This window comes from Anoplophora glabripennis, unplaced genomic scaffold (assembly GCF_000390285.2).
Source record: "Anoplophora glabripennis isolate ALB-LARVAE unplaced genomic scaffold, Agla_2.0 scaffold1023, whole genome shotgun sequence".
Taxonomy (NCBI): Eukaryota; Metazoa; Arthropoda; class Insecta; order Coleoptera; family Cerambycidae; genus Anoplophora; species Anoplophora glabripennis.
Window position 1 is genome coordinate 95,239 of NW_019417101.1, and position 18,984 is coordinate 114,222.

The 18,984-nt window shown below is 33.9% G+C and overlaps 1 protein-coding gene across 1 annotated transcript; it reads left to right on the forward strand.

Annotated features, from left to right (window-relative positions):
* Positions 1–2,074: 2,074 nt before the first annotated feature.
* On the forward strand, positions 2,075–12,126 carry LOC111692148. The gene is made up of 3 exons (XM_023455922.1): positions 2,075–2,383; positions 11,146–11,301; positions 11,358–12,126. The coding sequence occupies exons 1-3, from the start codon at positions 2,075–2,077 to the stop codon at positions 12,003–12,005; spliced, it is 1,113 nt and encodes a 370-aa protein (XP_023311690.1). The 3' UTR covers positions 12,006–12,126.
* Positions 12,127–18,984: the final 6,858 nt, after the last annotated feature.

Sequence of the window (18,984 nt, forward strand, 5' to 3'; positions counted from 1 at the left end):
CACTTCGCGGCTCCCGCGAAGATCCTAAGGTCCGGGAAATCGGCCCTTTTCGCGGCCCAGTGTGGGAGCGAGAGGAGATTGCAGATTTTAAAGATATAGAATATAGAATATAGAATATAGAATATAGAATATAGAATATAGAATATAGAATATAGAATAATACAATCTGTCAAACAATAACAATGTCATGACATCTGTCACTGTCACAGTCTTCCATATAACATTGTCCATGAATTAGACCTCTCACAACCTAATTAGTGAGATTTAGTTAAAATACCTATACGCATTTTGGACCATATCAGTGTCCGATATGGCAAAATATATTACAGCTAAATCTGTCCATGAATTAGGCCTCTCACAACCTAATTAGTGAGATTTAGTTAGAATACGCATTTTGGACCATATCAGTGTCCGATATGGCACAATATAAAAAAGGCAGAAATGCCTGAAATAGATCTAAAAATATTAATTATTACAAGATATCTTATTTTATGGTGTTCCATTTAAATTAACGAAGTTAACATCACCTTCCATTCCGTTTGGACCTCATTTGTTTTTCAACAATAATTTTTGAAACATTCATAAAAAATCGTGCATTACACATTTTTTATAACTTTTAAAGCAAAAAAGGTAAAGGGGGTGTCAAAATATAGCGAATCACCCTGAACCTTAAATTGTAGGTAATTTAGTTGCCTACAACATAAAACAATATGTCGTCTAGATTTTCATGGACAGTAAAAAAAAGTGAAAAAATATGTAAATTTGCAACTTATTTGCAATTTGCCAACATAGCCTCACTTCTTTCGAGTTTCTTTTTTGATATCATTATCATTCTGGGTACCCTTCCCTGTCATGAAGTGCAATAAAATGTCTACTAATAATTTTTTCATATGTTTCAGGTTTTATGATCTAATTCGACTGGAGTATGTGCCGCAAGCATGAGCGATAGTTTAAGGAGGCGAATGTCGACTTACATCTTTCTAGTATTGTTTTAATTTCTGATTCATAATAATCATTTAATTGTGGTGTATCCAAGACTCGCATGCAGCTTGAAAGAACATTTACGGGACTGGAAATTTATATATGAAAATAGTTTGATATAGGCGGTTCCAAGTTAGTGTATTAAATCTAGGATTCGAAAAAATAGGACAGAACAAATTCTGTATGTGTATTACTTAAGCCTGTTGACTGATTTTCCCTCCCATAGAGGTATAAAGCTACTGCTGCATATTAGTGTTACTTTTTGATAATATACATCTGGTCCATATTCTATCATGAACAAAGACAGGTAAAATGATAAAAGCTATAGATGTAATAAAAAATATGGTATCTCTCTCAAAAACAAACAAATTGTGCAAACTATTTCATTACAAGGTTATTAAAGAATTCGTACTTATATTTAATTGTTTTCCGTCCTATTTAAGAGGATATATTTTAATTAAGTAACATTTATATGGTACCAAATAAAAAATAACGATGTGTAAGTGTGTGAAGTTAATTGGAGCAAGTTGTCTAATTTTGAACTTTACCAACATGAATAGTGTATTTCATTTAATTAACAATTAACTGTTAAGTAATTATGTTGGACTTAAAATCGACATTTATTATTAATGCTCAATTTAATTAAGAGACATGTACAGTACACCTACAACGTGTTCTTAAAAAGAATTGAGATAATTTTTTTTAATTTTTAAAAAGGCAATGGAGAAATTATTTTTTTGAGAAATTTGTTTAAAAAAAATTCTAAAATGATCTGTGTGGTGTTCTTCCACAATCTGAATAATAATGAAGATCTGGAATTATTATAGTTATTAATGACACTAACTCGATATGAACACTATAATGAGTGATTTAATTACACAAGTTTTATTAACAAAGTTCATTTTGAATGATCAAAATTTAATCTATGACGGTCCAAATAGATTTTATTTGCAGACTCGATTTATCTTAAAATATCAAAAACGTTGTCATACATTGAAATTCAAAATTATTAGGTGCTTTTATTTGACGATGTCCTGGTAACATTATTGGCGTCCAATTTTGTGTCATAGGTTCAGTTTTAGTGAAAAAGGATATGTGTCATTCTGATTCCGAGATCGAAAACATTGCGCAAAGCGTTGTCAATGTTCTACTTCCCGAAATATCAAAACAGACGTACAAGCAAAGTTATGCAAACCTTGAAGATTGGTGTAAAGGGAAAGGAATCAAGAATAGCAGCAATAAAAAACTTCTTCTGGCATATTTCAAATATCTTTCAAAACATAGCAAGGCTTCGTCGCCTTGGGTATATTATTCTATACTAGGTTCAGTTATATCAATGAAGAAAAATACGGATATTAGTCAATTTAATCGCGTTACTAAAAAGAAAATCGGAAGGATTTCGGTCAAAAAAATCTAAGATTTTAACAAAAGAAAACAACTCGATTTTTGCTGGAAGCCGGCGATATAACTCATTTTATGATAAATGTTACATTGATAGTGGGGCTTGCAGGTGCTTGCGGGCGTACTGAACTGACAAAATAAAGATGAAGAACAATGCATTCAAATTAGTATTCCGTTTACGAAAACAAAGATATCACGAAATTTTTTCATCACACGGAAACATTGATGGAATAAATATGGTGGAAATGGCTCAAAGATATACAGGGTGATTCAGAACTTATCCAAAAAAAAAATTCTGGATGTACAGGGGACCCTTACAAATACAATTTTGTAAAGAAAAAATCAAAAAGGTCAGTTCGAAATTGATTTAAAAATACACTTCTGCACGGCACTGGAAACTGGTCCACTGTAAAACCTGACCTCGCACAATGCGACCGGTATGGCGGCGTGATAAAAACGGACAAAAACTTTCGCAAGGAAAGAAATATGTAAATAGAATTTTATCGCACCTATTTTATATCGGCAAATTCAAATGCTTTTGCCTTTATTAATTATTAATAAAATTAATTTGTGTTTTTAAATAATAAAATCATTTGACATACCCGATGCTGCAACAGCAATTGTTCAAAATTTTATCCACTCACGTGTAAACACATTTGGGTCCGTCTTACTCACTTTCTACGAACTAACACAAATGATGTCTTGCTTCACCATAACACAAATACTTCACCATAATACAAATGTTGTCTTGCTTCACCATAAATTAAAACGATATCCATCAACTCTGAGTTGCTATACACGCAAGCCATTTTTGACACTAACTACTAAAAAACTGATGTAAATACCACAGATAACAGGTAAAAACTACCGCAACGACGGATTTCAGTATTAGGAGTCACATGGCTCTCCACGCGTATTGCGAATGATGCTAGAGACTAAAGTTGTCCAGCTATGTAGTGGTTTAATGTGCTATAACTTTTTTCTCAGAAACTATAAGGATTTTACAAATTTTTTTTTACAATATTGACTCCATTTCTCATGCCGCATCTATTCCCAAATTTTTTTGCATAAGTTGTGGATCACCCTGTACATCGATGAGGCCAAGCAACACAGATCATACTCGACTTGTTGTGGGGTACAGAAATGGAAAATGCATCAAGCAGCCAGTTAGCATTAATACTTTTGGGAAAACGCCATTGTTCCTGGGTCTCCCAAATCCTCAACAATATACATTGTTTTCGTAGATCATCTGCGTCGTTGCTTGCAGATTCAGGAGTTGATTTATTAACTGTTAAGAGGCACGGTGGTTGGTGCAGTCGCCGTTGCTCTCGCAGAAAGCTATATAGAAGATTCCAAAGGAAATAAGAAGAAAGTGACCTCTAATATTTTAGATAACGTTTCAGGCATTGATGGCCCTTCAACAAATTAAAGCACTCGGGAAATAAACTTACTTTCTAAAAATACAACCCACTTATCATCTGCTGGAATTCATTTAAAAAATTAATGTTTACAATAAATAAATGTTGAATTTTTTATAGTTAACAATAAATAAAAGTGGTGACTAACTTTGTTTTTGTTTATTTTATTTGTTATAATGAGGAATCTGTCATAATGACACCGTAGATTATAGTTATTAACGTTACAAGGCCAATGACAAGTAAATGGCGAGGTGGAGTTTGTAATCCGAGGCGTAGCGTAGCGTAGCCGAGGTTTATAATCCACCGAGGACGTTATTTACGTATCGGCCGTGTGTCGTTCAACGGTTTTCGTTACACCAGTTTCATTCATTTTATTTAAAAAGCAATTTTCACAAATAATATGGACATGCCAAAGAAATGAAAACATCAAGTCACAAGGTGGTTGCTAGGTAATAAGTGTGTTTGTTTTGTAGAAATTTATAACTAACGTCTAGCATAAAGAAGCGTCGCGTTGACTTCCATTTGAAGGTTTTCAAATTTATCAGAATAATAATTGTGAAATCAATTTCCATGTTCATTATAATGAAAAATAAAACTTTTGTTTAACAGGAAATCATCATAATTATCTAATAAATGCAGTTGTATGTTGTGTGATTGTGTGTGTATGTGTGAAGGAATCTAACCGGTTATCGTGTATATTTTGGGGTATGTTTGTAACGCGCTCGCGGTCGGTCGGTTTTCTCTTTTTAGTTATTTTGATTATTTTATCTATGGTATATGCACCCCGTTTGGCTAATTCGGAAAGGTCTGTAAAATCTAGCGTCACTTTTGAAACGCTTAAATTTTGTCCACCCTCGGTATGATTAACTAATTTTCGGGAACAGACTTTTGTAATAACTCTCGCGTCCCTACTCGGGCAGTAAATTTTGTAACGGTCTTCTATTCCTTTGACTGAACTCTAAACGGAAAAATTGTTTAACAATTTATTTACTGTTTTTAGACGTCACAGGCGTCCCTATTCAAACGCCGATTTTCGTGACGCTCCGCTCCTTCGCCTAACGGAATGTATCGGCGGCGGTGATTGGTGGCCAGGGGGAATGAGTAACGTCACAGGCACGAACTCCGGTTGCTATACTCGGTTAGTCTCGGGCGCTAGTTTCCCTATATTTTACGTGGGGGAAACTCCACGTAACCCTTACCCTCGGTTTAGAGTAAAGTGCACAGGTGGCTGCAGTAAAGAAAATTACAATTCCAGGGGTCAGCTGTATTTCTTTTGGGTTAAAACGGCAGAGAGTAGTTTTCTCAGTGTAGTTTTATTTTAAATATATAAAATTAAACGGAATTATTTGTGTATTTCGACAAAACGGTATCAGCGTTTTTGCTGGTTCAGAATTTTATCAGTCTACTTCGGTTTTGAAAGAAATACACCTATTAACTTTACTAGATTTATTCGCAATGAAAATTTTAAAGCTTTGTACAAACAAAAATCGTCTAAATCGGCTAAATGAATAATAATTATACAACATAACGGTGATAGAGAGAAGACTAGAAATTAAAGATTTTTTTATACAACTAAAGAAATATATGATTTACGGATAAAGTTAAAAATAAAACATTACCATTTTGCAATAATACACGGATTTAAGTAAAAGAATTCGATTTTGAAAGGTGCTGATAAGAAAACAGATATTAATACATTTTTTGTCGGTCCCCGTTGGTTCTGAAAATAAAACAAAATTATACGGACGAATTTCGGATTAATTTACACTCAGGTCGGCGGTTTAATGACGGCAATGCGGTCCAGCAAGCAACGGAAAATTAACAAGCGGTATGCGGTAGCAACAACCAGTGAAGAAAGCCCAAGCGGTGCAAAGCGGAAAAATTAGGTGGTGACAGGTGGTAAAACGGAATCCGAAGTAACTCGCTTTGCAATTTGTACTGTCTTTCAAGTTTTATATGTCCTGGTGGCCGACGTAGTCGGACTCTCAGTATACAACGCTTCCCGGTCTGAACCGTACGTATACTATATGGGAACGACCCGAAGATTGGGTATACACGCCGAACCACTAGGTCTTAGTTCGCATATCCCCTATTACTCTGCGTAAATCCTGGTGTGGGACACCGGGCAACTCTGAAGTAATCACGAAGGCTCCTTGAAGATTGAGTATACACGCCGAATCTCACGGGTGCTCTGTCGTGTGGGTTGAGAAGGAAGGTGAAATTTATCTGCGGGATACCAAAAATATTCTTCTCTGGCCCGCAGTAATACTACACTTAAAAGCGTACAAATCTTTTCGGACTTGTACTCGGTCGGAACGGAAAATAATTAAAAAGGAAAATAATTCTTACTAGGTTCACTGGTTATGCTTGGAGGGCTTCGGTGGAGACTACTTACTGCTGGTGGACCTTGTATGTATTGAGTTCTGGATAGAAACTGCCGGTTTTGGGGAATGTACTTCGCTTTTGTTGCCTCGATCCCGACCGGATTAGCACAAGTCGTGGTGGGATCTTCACGTGATTAGCGACTTGTTAGAGTAGGGCAACGTCCTGTCTGACCCACAAGTGGATATATATATATATATATATATATATCTAGCGCATAATATTNCAAAAGTGGATATATATATATATATATATATATCTAGCGCATAATATTGCGGCCATACATGGAGCAAATTACATACATTATTGCTTCAACGACGGCCGTATACCGGCCGCAATAATTCGATCATTGATTTTACCATGAAAACGATTTAACTTGCTATGTTATTCATATTTACTAGCTAGATGTCGTTTTAAGTTATTCAAATATTTACAAGAAATATACCAAAAACCACGGCCGCAATAAGGTCAGATTAGTTCAGCACTTTAGCTGTAGAGGCGCTGACGTCATATACATTTTAATATATATATATTCATATATAAGTCGGTTATTTTACATTTCATGAATATTATTGCGGCCGAAAATTTGGCAACATCGAAAAGCAAATTTTGTGCGTTAAATTAGATTTAGTGCTGCAGTAAAAATGATTAATTTTCTCATTTTTCAATCCACATAGCTTCGTTATAAATAGAGCTACAAAAAAGTGTGACAATAATAGTTGTACACAAATATCTTCCCAGACAGATGACAATTAGTTTTCTAACGTAATCCATACTGTTTGAATGAGGACAAGTTACCTTTTTTAAATAGAATGTATAGTAAACTATGGCATCATTAAAATGGTTATGTTTTATGCTAGATTTTTGCATTCGAGACTGAAAGCTTTCAAAAAATCATTCGAGAATGTAAAAGAATTTCGCAATCGAGTATCAAACAACATATTTTTGAAAACTGTATCTCATACTTCAAAAATTACTAAAAATATGAAGAGAAAATTTTCACATTTACAATGAATTTATTTGACATGTATGCCAACTACAATTTACTGCATATATTTTAATATCAAATATTCTCAGTAACGATACCAGTGCAACAAACAAGTTTTAGTAAACAATCTCTATCAACTGTAATTTCATTGATTTTTGTAGGCTGATGTAAAAAACTTTTACGTTCTGAAGACAAAAAACTGTTGTTTTGACACTTAACAAATATCATGTAAAAGTCAACTTTTAATGATAAATATCTTTATCTTTAAAAATCAAAATAAAAATCTTTAAAATACTTTTAAAGATTTTTTAATTACTTCTAATTATGATATCGTGGGAATTACAGAAACTTGGTTACATAATGGCATTGCAGATGATAAAGTACAAATTAACGATTATTCATTTGTGCGGCAAGATCGACCGGAGCATGCTGGGGGAGTTGGTTTATATATAAAGAACGGATTTAAATTTAGGGTGATTTTAAGTGAATATAGATTTCATTGAGGATGTTTGGATAAAGTTAGATTTTTTTGGGAAAACTATTATTATTGGTACTATTTATAGAACACCCAATACTGACTGCACACAATTTCTTAATTATTTTGAAGATATATTAGCTAATTTTTATGCTCAGGAAGATCTAATATTGTGTTTTGGAGACTTTAATATTAATATGTTTCAGTTAAATTCAAGAAATGCGTCTAATTTAATAAATATTACAAGAGTTTTCAATATGGAGCAGATTATTTCAGAACCTACTCACTCGGATAGGTACTTCATTTTCCTTGATTGACTTAATTTTTTATAATTCTGATAATATTGCTGAGTATGGTGTGAAAGACGTTCATGTGTCGAATCATTTTTTAACATATTGTAATTTAATATTTAATCATTTGAAACCTATAGTTACAAGTATTACTTACAGGGCTTTGCGTAGAATTGATGTGGATTTATTTCAACGTGATTTGGAAAACTTACATCTACAGGAAATTTTTGATATAGTCAGTATTGATGATAAAGTTGAGTTTTTAACTACAAATATAATTAACTTATTTGACAAGCATGCTTCCTTGCAAGTTACTAATTCTCGCAAGAATACTTATTGCCCGTGGCTCATTGATAACATCAAGTTAATGCAAAATTTACGTGATAAGGCCTTTAAAAAGTATCGACTATCCAGATCTCCTGAGGTTTGGGCCTCTTATAAACAATATAGAAATTTAACAACTTGTGCCATCAGGGCCGAAAATAAGAGCATACCTTTCTTATAAATTTCAAAACTCTAATGCTAAAGATAAATGGGATGAATTGAAAAGATTAAATATATGCAAAATATATAAATATACCTGAAAATTTAAGGGATGTTGATAAGTTAAATAAATATTTCATTGAATCATCATGCAATACTGTTGCGCCTGATGTTGAACTGATAAATTTTTATAAAAATAATAAAATAGTTGATAATTCGTTTAATTTTGACACTATAACTGATAATTTGATAATGCATATAATTAAAAATATGAAATCTAAAGTATTTGAATGTGATAATTTAAATATAACACTTATACTTATATATTGCCCGTATATTATACCTTATATTATGCATATCATAAATGCATGTACAGGGTGTCCCGAAATTCATGCAACAAAATTTGGTCATAGATTCTTAAGACAAATTTAGGGGACCCGTATTTTTTCTTTTTGCTAACTGGCCGCCCTCTTTCGGAGTTACAGCCCCCTGAAATCTGCCCCTAAGAAGTCTTTTTTATATCTTAAAACCATGTTGTACGAGAATCACTAAATTTGGTATACAGGGGTTTTATGAGATGTGGAATCTCACAGTGCTACGCTTTTTGGCGAGAAACCCCCTTAAAACACTTTTTCGTGGGCCTCTTTGTCTTTGGAACCAGAAAAATTTGGTCGCAAATTTGATTTTTTTTTTAAATTACTAATTAGCTAGAAAGCCATTGAATTTAGAAACTTTTTTGTTTCTTGATATTTGTTTCGTAAAACGCAATGTTTTTGAGGAAAATGGCGAATCACGATATGCATTCGATCACATTTTGTCATTTTTCTCGAAAACATTGCGTTTTACGAAAAAGTATAAAGAGACAAAAAGTTTCTAAATTTAATGGCTTTCTAGTGGACTGATAATTTTTAAAAAATTTAAATATGCGACCAAATTTTTTTGGTTCTAAAGACAAGGGGGCCCACGAAAAATTGTCTTAAGGGGGTTCCCCGCCAAAAAACGTAGCACCATCAGATTCCACATGTCATAAAACCCCTGTGTACTAAATTTAGTGATTCTCGTATAACAGGGTTCTGAGATATAAAAAAAAGATTATTCTTATGGGCGGACTTCAGGGGGCTGTAACTCTGAAAGAGGGGGCCATATGACAAAAATAAAAAATACGGGTCCCATAAATTTGTCTTAAGAATCTGTGACCAAATTTTGTTGCATGAATTTCGGGACACCCTATATAGATCAGTGTTATTTTCCTAAATCCTGGAAATGTGCAAACGTCATTCCGCTTCCTAAGGTTAACAATCCAACAGAGCCAACCCATCTTCGATCGATCTCAATTTTACCCGCATTGAGTAAGATTATTGAAAAATTTATGGAAATGCAAATTACTGGATTTCTAAGTGCCAACAATATCCTTCCGGAAAAATATTCTGGTTTTAGGCGTAGATATAGCTGTTCAACTGCTCTTTCTGATTTGACAGATGATATTTTTAAGTCAAGAGATAATAGTGAAGCTATGGTACTGGTCTTGTTGGATTATAGTAAGGCATTTGACACTCTTAATCACGATATACTCAATTCAATTTTTCATTATATAGGTTTCACAAGTCCCGCATCATCGCTAATAACCTCATTTCTTTGTGATAGGAAACAGCGAGTATCACTCGATAATAAGTTTTCACAACCTCTTGTCATGCTGTCTGATGTACCACAAGGAAGTATATTAGGGTTGCTATATTCTGTCTACACTTTAAATGTTATTAAATCGCTGGTTTATTGTAAATATCATATGTATGCGGATGATACACAACTTTACTATTCTTTTAATCCCTCTGAAGTAGTCCATGCTAACTTTAATTAATAATGATTTATGTAACTTAGCATCTGCGTCTAAAATCATTTGTTAAAAGTAAACCCAAAAAAATCTGTTGCCTTGCTTTTCTGTGGTAACAATATTAGAGCTAACTTATTGGATAGACTGATGATAAAAATTAATGATGATAATATAGAGTTTAAAGATTCGGCAAAAAATTTAGGTCTTGTTATTGATTATAATCTTAGATTTAAAGAGAAAGCGTATTCTGTGTTGAAAATGATATATTCGCACAGACACTATGTGTAATTACTGTGATAATGTGTATGGTCCGTGTTGGGATACTATCGATTCTAAACGTTTATAAAAATTGCAAAACTCGTGTCTTAGATTTATATTTGAAATTAGACGCACACAAAGAATTTCACACAAACTAAGGGAATTATCTTGGCTCAATATGTACAATAGAAGATACTTACATCTAACTTGTTCCTGTTACAAAATTTTGAAATTTAAAGCCCCTCCATATTTATATAGGAAAATTAAATTCAGAACTGACGTTCATAATTAAAACATTCGCAGAAAACATATATTAAACATACCTTATCAGCGCAAGCAAATTTTTAAACGCTCTTTTAGTTATAGTAGGTATAGTTTCATGTATTAATAAGCAGAACGTTATTGATCTATCTTTCTCTGTCCTGCAATTAGCTGAGTTATCGAATATTTAATTTGTAAGAATTGGTTAGTTATTTTTTTACACAATGTATAACTTGCACCTACTTTCTGATATTCCCGCTTTTTATAGTTATTTATGTCCCGAGGGCGGAATAATGTTATGCCAAAAGATGCCACTGAAACTGTATTACTGGCATATTTTCAAGAATTGGTAAGGAATATTCTATGTTTTTCGGTAGATAACGAAACGAGATATCGCCAAGTTCAATGAACTAGAGGTTTTTTTGAAACGGAAGAGTAAGAGTTATAAGTCGAAAAAGTCTGCTGTTTTATCTCCTAATGATGTTATCAGATTTCTAAAGAACGCTCCTAATGAAATTCATTTATTGCATAAGGTAATTTTTTTCTTATTTTCCTTTTTGTGTGTATTTATTTCCTTTTTTTGTTTTAGGTTGTTTTGATTATGGGTTATTTTGGAGGATGCAGAAGTCAGGAACTTTTGAATATGAAGATATCGGATATAGAGGACCGGGATTCCGTTATGGTAGTGAACGTACCGGAAAGTAAAACTGGTGTATCGAAGAAATTTACAATTGTGGATGAAAAAGAGTTCTCTGCTTTGCCTTTATTAAGACTTTATATGTCATTGCGTCCTAAAGGTATTGAACGATTTTTTTTGCGCTTCCGACAAAATAAATGTACATCTCAGCCAATTGGAAAAAACATGTTTGGGAAAATTCCCAGCAAAATCGCAATGTATTTAGGATTGCCAAACCCATCTTCCTATACGGGACATTGCCTTCGTCGCACTTCTGCTACTGCTCTAGCTAATGCAGGAGCAACTATGACTAACTTAAAAAGACACGGAGGTTGGAAAAGTTCCACGGTGGCGGAGGGGTATCTGGAGGATAGCATCGAATTGAGAAATAAAACGGCGCGTATGTTGTCTACTTTGCCATTAGAAGAGGCAGGTACCTCGACTGTAGTGAACAGAAGCTCCAGCCATACAAAAGAAGAAATTGTTTCCAGTGGCGGTAGTAATTTTCAGGGAACATTTCAAAATTGTACATTTATTATTTGTAATGACGCAAATAAATAAAATATGGTTCAGTTTTCATTTCATAAATATATACACATATATGTATATTAGCATTTTTTATTTTATTTTTACTTGTGAAAGGTAGAGGGAATTATAGAATCTATAATGTCCCAAGGGAGTTATGACTGTCTTTATAGTAGTATAGCTATGTTCATACGGAGCCAAAATCCCATGTATTTTCTTATGGAGGTTCAAATTAGCGAAAATGGTACCTTTCAAGGTCATTCGAGGAGCTGCCTCCCGAGAAGCCCGGCCTCGCTTTCAGGGTCACCCCCACATCCCCGCAGTCCCCCACGTAGGTCTTTGCCCCCCAGAGTCCCCCACGTAGGTATGTGGCCTAGGGCTTCGCCCCTAGCCCAGACCATTGCCATCTAGGGTCCCATGTATGTCTTTATCCCACATAGGTAGGCCTAGGGCTTCGCCCCCCAGTCACGGGTCCCCATATAGGGCTCTGCCGCCGTCGTCATGGGCCCCATTAAGCGGGTGCCTTAGCCACAGCGCTCTCTCCTAATACCTAACGCGGACGAGCGCTTATCAGTAGATGTCGTTGCAAGTAGAGCGAGCAGCCCCCTAGGGCCCCCATGCAGGTATCCTCACATAGGGCTTTGCCCCCTAGGACCTCCCCACCTAAGGCTTTGCCCCCTAGGACCCCCACCCAAGGCTTTGCCCCCTAGGGCCCCCATGCAGGTATCCCCACGTAGGTTGCCTTCCGAGCGAAGGGCTTCGCCGCACCTAGGACTTTGCCCCCTGGGGTCCCCACGCAGGTCACCCACGCCGTCCGCGTAGGTCACTCCATGTCGGGGATACGCTGTCGCGTGTACCCCAACGTAGGTATGCCGGAGTTAGGCTCCCGCGAGGAGCTTCGCCTCAGGGCCCCACGCTTCGGTGTTGGAGGGCAGCAAACGCTTATCAGTAGTAGTAGTACTTGGCGTTATCAGTAAGGACACCGACACCACCTTAGTTTCCTAAAGAGCTAGTAAGGAACCACCTTGCAGTCTGCAGCGGATGTGACGTTACAAGATGGCGGCGGTCTGCGTGGAAGGTGATTGGTCGTTAGGGATAAGATGGGTGCGGTCTGCAGAGGATGTGACGTCATAAGATGGCGGCGGTCTGCGTGGAAGGTGATTGGTCGTTAGGGATAAGATGATTGCGGTCTGCGTGGAAGGTGATTGGTCGTTAGGGATAAGATGGCTGCGGTCTGCGTGGAAGGTGATTGGTCGTTAGGGATAAGATGGCTGCGGTCTGCGTGGAAGGTGATNCTGGGCTAGGGGCGAAGCCCTAGCCCACATACCTACGTAGGGGACTCTGGGGGGCAAAGACCTACGTGGGGGACTGCGGGGATGTGGGGGTGACCCTGAAAGCGAGGCCGGGCTTCTCGGGAGGCAGCTCCTCGAATGACCTTGAAAGGTACCATTTTCGCTAATTTGAACCTCCATAAGAAAATACATGGGATTTTGGCTCCGTATGAACATAGCTATACTACTCTTTATTGATAGCGTAACTATGACGATATAAGCTTATAATATCCCGGTCAGAAATAAAATACATTTTAATATTTTCAACTAAAATTTGAGCTTTCGAGATTAAAAATTAAATGAGATAAGAGTCTATTGAATGTAAAAATGGTTTCACAAATTTAAAAAAGAAACTATATATCTTTAAATTAATAATTGAATTTGAGGATAAAGTATACAAAAATAACATCCTATAAAATTGAAATAAAAAACAGTAGTTTGAAATAAGATAGTAGATGTTTATTTTTGGTACAACCAGAGATTTCATACCAACGTCATAATTTTAATCCCTAGAAGAATATGACAAATATTCTTCATACACAATTTTTTAAAATACCAGTGAATTTACTTTTCCAGATACGACTAATTGAAGATTTTCCTGACACACTGTCATGAATGATATTATTTTATTTATTTGTTTTACTGTCATTTTTTTTAATTTATACATGTTATTAAAAAAAATAATGATGAAAATAAAAAAAGTTTAATTTTTATGGAGCTGCATATCTCTTAACGAGTATTTTTTAAATTTTATGGTTTATAAGTTTTAAAATACCGAAATTGTACCAGCAATAATTTTTTTGCAATGGGTTGGTGACAGTTTCAGTGTTTCTGGTGTCTAAAAATTTCTATCAACTTGTTTTAAAATAACAACAAATTCAGATTTTTATCAACAAATTGTAACCTATTAAATCATTTCATACCGAAATGATACCTACCAGCAACAATTTTTTTGAAAATCTATTATTAAATTATGTACTTAAAGTGGCGACAAATTCATTTTACCAGTTTTTTTCATAAATTACATTCTATGAGATAATTTTATACCAAATGATAGCAACATTTTTTTTAAGAATAAAAATCAGATTATCAGATAATTGGCACAATATTCTCACGTACGTATAATTTAATTAATTTAATTCTACGTCTAGGAAATTGTAGGGACACACAAAAAAAATTTCCGAAAGTCAACTCTTACACTTACAGAAACTAATCACAAAAAAATTTTAAATCAGTAATGGTCTTTCTCAAATAAGATATTTGGCAAGATTGTTGGCTGCAATAATATGTGTGGATTAAAAATTAATATACAAGCCGGCCGCAATAAAGTCGGCAATGGCTGTCACAAAGTTAGCTAACTGAACGGATCTTACAAAGTACGTCTAACGAAAAGGAAACACATTTTTATTTTTAAAGATAGAAATATGTAAATTATATACGGGGGCTGCAAAAAATGAGCTGAATCAGTATTCACGTAAAAATTTACTCTATATTCAGCGGTTCTCGATGTGCAATAAGGTATACTGAATGTAATGTTGCAATAATGATAGCGGGATGTATATATATATATATATTGTTATGATATTAAGGGCCAAGAACGAGAACCAAGTACTCAATACATGAAAATTTCAAAATTAAAACGTTGAGAGATAAAACTCTATCAACAGGGATGTGTCACACTAAATATTTATGAAATGAGAAATATAATTTAGCACATAGTAGGTATAAGTTTTATACACAAAAATGCAAAGATCGCTACATGAGAAAATCCATATGTCAAAATAAAGTTACAATATAAAATTTTCAATTAAAAAGCTTAACAAAGGCAAGAATATGTACTAGAAAATTAAAATGTATCACCCAGTACAATTCTGTAAAGATTTTCACCAGATAGAAGCACTGGTTTAGGGAAATTTAAATAAACAAGATTTTGACAGCTAGAATTATCGGAGAACAAATTAACATTACACTTATAAATAGAAACCTTGTATTTAAATAAGACTATAAGTAAAGTTTAGCATACCTTTCATTGATATTTATGAGTGGAATCAAAATTAAAGTTCTGTATATGACTCTGATAGCGATTTTCGAAATGTCAAACCCTTGACGTGATATTATGTAAAAATTTATTGTATAAATGATACTTTTCATGTGTAAAATGACTTATATCGTGTTCATGAGACTTTCTGTGCATCCAAGACTGTATTTGCATACCGATATTCATATCACATAGTGTAGAAAACAGTACGGAATGTCAAAGAACGGTGTACCTGAAAAATTTCATTATTAGACGATTTGTATATCATATAACTGTATAAAATAGTGAAAGTAATGTTAAATAAGTGTTAAGAAACAAGACTAGTGGCATGGAATTAAATTTAACAACGTAATTTGCACAAATTTTGATAAAATAGCGAAAATCTATAATAACCTCAAATATAATCTTAGTATAAAGAATTAGGTATCAAAATTTTCAGCAAAATGTGTAGAAATCAAATACATCAGTGTCGTGTTGTATAGTACAAGCATAAAGGCACAATTTTAAAGTAAAAATTTCATGAAATTCCAAATTTATATCTCCATGACAACATAGTGTTGTGTCATTCAGTTATAAAAACTATTGTACGGCTTCTGGGTAGCCAGTCTTCCATAATTCATCGAACAGTCATCATAAAAATTTCCTGAAAAAAACAAAAAATTGTATAAAGTGTAAATAAGTTTTTAAGTAGTTACCTGGTTTCAAGCTAGTGACTACAAAGTTTTGACAACTGTCAAACGCATCAAAATTTACACCAGTCATAATTTCTTAATTGTACAAACGTTTACTGGAATTTATTTAATGGGAATTAGAAATTATTGTAGTCAAATGTGTAAGAAATAAATTTCCAACAAGTATAGTGAAGTGCTACGAAAAAGTGCTCCGATAAACTACCAGTGGAGATATAATTATATGGTAGGAAATTTGGCGTATCCAGATCAGCTGTAGTCCACACCAACCCAAAACGAGGTCACCCCATTCAGCAGACGGATATAGGACCAACTTCGCATCTTCGTGTAATTGTGAGTTGTAGCTACACTAAATTGGCCAATTTAAAAATTCAGATTTAACAATTCTATTTAAAAATTTTAACAATCCTAACAGTACTAGTACAAATTCGTGATTTTATTAAAACAATAAAAGTCGACCATAAATTTCCACCTCTAAATTAAATTAGATATAAGATATAAAAATTTGTCAACTGTCAAGAAACTTCATATTTGTAATATATTTATTAATTTGTATTGAAACTAGTAATTTTCATTTCATATAAATAACAAAGTGAACCACACCTTGAGAGGAAGAGTGAGATAGATCTCAACATTATTAAGACTAGATTATAATTGGCGCCTGGGCAAAATTCAAATTAAATTCAAAATCAAAATTTAATATATAAATTAAAATCAAAATTAAATAAAATCAAATCATACAAATTATTCATACATTCAAAAGAATATAACAATATATATATACAGGGTGACCCATTAAGAATGGAAACACTCGCGTACAAAAGTTGTTTATGGACCGATTTGAAAAGGGTTTTTTTTAAAAGATAGATCTCCAAAAGCTCTATCTTGACGCAAAATTTGAAGACGAAATTTTGATTTTCAAGGCCTACTACGAATTTTTTTTTTTAAGTGAAAAATAGCAAAATTTTGTTAGCGATTTTTTTATAAAAAATCTGACTACACCACTGGATTTAGAAACCCCTCAAAAGCATTTGTACCAATTTTTGCAAAAAAAAAGTTTTCCCCTAAAAAAGTTATGACAATATCGGCATCACCAGTGTTTGCCGTTGTCGGTGAACCTATTCTTTTATAAAAACCAAATAGATCCCAAAGGGAAACAAAATTAAATAACAAACACTGGTTTAATAATTATTAATAAGAACCATAAAAACCAGTATACATAAAATAAACAACAAGTTCGTCAAATTATTATTATTTCGTGGTTATTATGCCAAAACTTACAAATATTACCTTCTTAGACAAAAATAATTACATTTATAATTTTTTTATTCAAAAAGCCACTGGATTCTACAACCATAATCCAATTCTTTGTGAAGAATTTTCTGAAAAAAATATTACGAGATATCCAGAAAATAACGTTGCTTAAAAATAATATGAACAAAATTTGGTAGGCTGTGAAATATAGAAGTTTAGACAACAAATGTCAAACTTCACAAGTAGTGGCACATTGTAATATTTTTTGTGCATTCCATAATTCTTTGCGATGGCTCAAAGTTTAACTTTACATGGGAAAATTGAAATAGTACGCCTTTCTGGAGAAAATGATCGGACGGCAAGAGAGGTGTGTATAATTTTTAACAACAGACATCCAGATAGACCTAATATTACGCATAGCACAGTTTTTAAAATAAACAATACTTTTATGGAATATGGTGCTGTATCAAAATGCATTTTAAAAAGGGACAATCAACAGAGAAGACGAATTCATGAGCAGGAAATTTTAAATTATTTTGCAAACAATCCTCAGAATAGCCTCAGGATTGCTAGTTTAGATTTAAATTTATTTACCTAGTGAAAGTATCCGATGCATAACATAAAACCTTATAAACCTCAGTTTCTTCACAATCTGGAACCAGGCGATAATGAGAAACGAATGGACTTTTGTCTCTGGGCACAGGGACAATATCTCAATTACCGATTTTTAGAAAATATATATCTCATTCAGCGAAGAGGCCACATTCACGACGAATGGAATTGTATCATCACAGAACTCGCGGTGTTGGGTTTCAGAAAATCCAGAATGGATAATTAATTGCCGAAGACAATATAGTCAGAAAGTTAACGTTTGGTGTGGGATACTTAACGAGAAAGTCATTCCCTTCTTTGAAGGGGATATGAATGGCGAACAATTTCTACATTTCCTTCAGAACGATTTTTTTAATGCAGTCGATGCAGTCTTCCATTACAAGAAAGAGTAAATCTACATTTTCAGTTGGATGGTTGTCCAATACACAATGCGAGACATGTCGGGGAGTGGCTTAACGAGAATTTCCCCAATCATTGGATAGGTCGAAACAGTCCATTCATTCATTAACCACCCCGATCTCCGGACCTTACCCCACTTGATTTTTTTCTGTGGGGCTTTATTAAGTCCAAAGTTTATAAGACACGGCCAAATAACCGGGAGGTATTGTACACTAGAATAAGGGAAGCGTGCGAGGAGATTAACGCGCATCAATTACGAAATGTAAAAAAATATAAAAAAATGTTATGAGAAATGTATAGAATTAAACGGAGGATTAGTGGAAGCTACAAAAATTTAAATTTAATGACGTAATTAGTGTAAATCAATTTGATAGACTCCTTTTTCATTAAAAAAAATTTAATTTTTGAATCATTTTTTTATCAATTGTTGTTTATATTAGAGTAATTGTTGTTTATTTTGTGTATACTGGTTTTTTAGATTCTTATTAATAATAATTAGTAAACCAATGTTTGTGTTATTATTTAATTTTGTTTCCCATTGGGTTCTATTCGGTTTTTATAAAAGAATAGGTTCACCGACAACAGCAAACACTGGTGATGCCGATATTGTCATAACTTTTTTAGGGGCAAACTTTTTTTCGCAAAAATTGGTACAAATGCATTTGAGGGGTTCCTAAATCCAGTGGTGTAGT

Excerpts from the sequence above, each read along its gene's own strand:
- LOC111692148 (XM_023455922.1), top strand. The coding sequence starts at position 2,075 with ATGTGTCATTCTGATTCCGAGATCGAAAACATTGCGCAAAGCGTTGTC. Across the intron at positions 2,384-11,145 it reads AGAAAATCGGAAGGATTTCG|ATAACGAAACGAGATATCGC; the intron begins GTCAAAAAAATC and ends GTTTTTCGGTAG. Across the intron at positions 11,302-11,357 it reads AAATTCATTTATTGCATAAG|GTTGTTTTGATTATGGGTTA; the intron begins GTAATTTTTTTC and ends TTTTTGTTTTAG.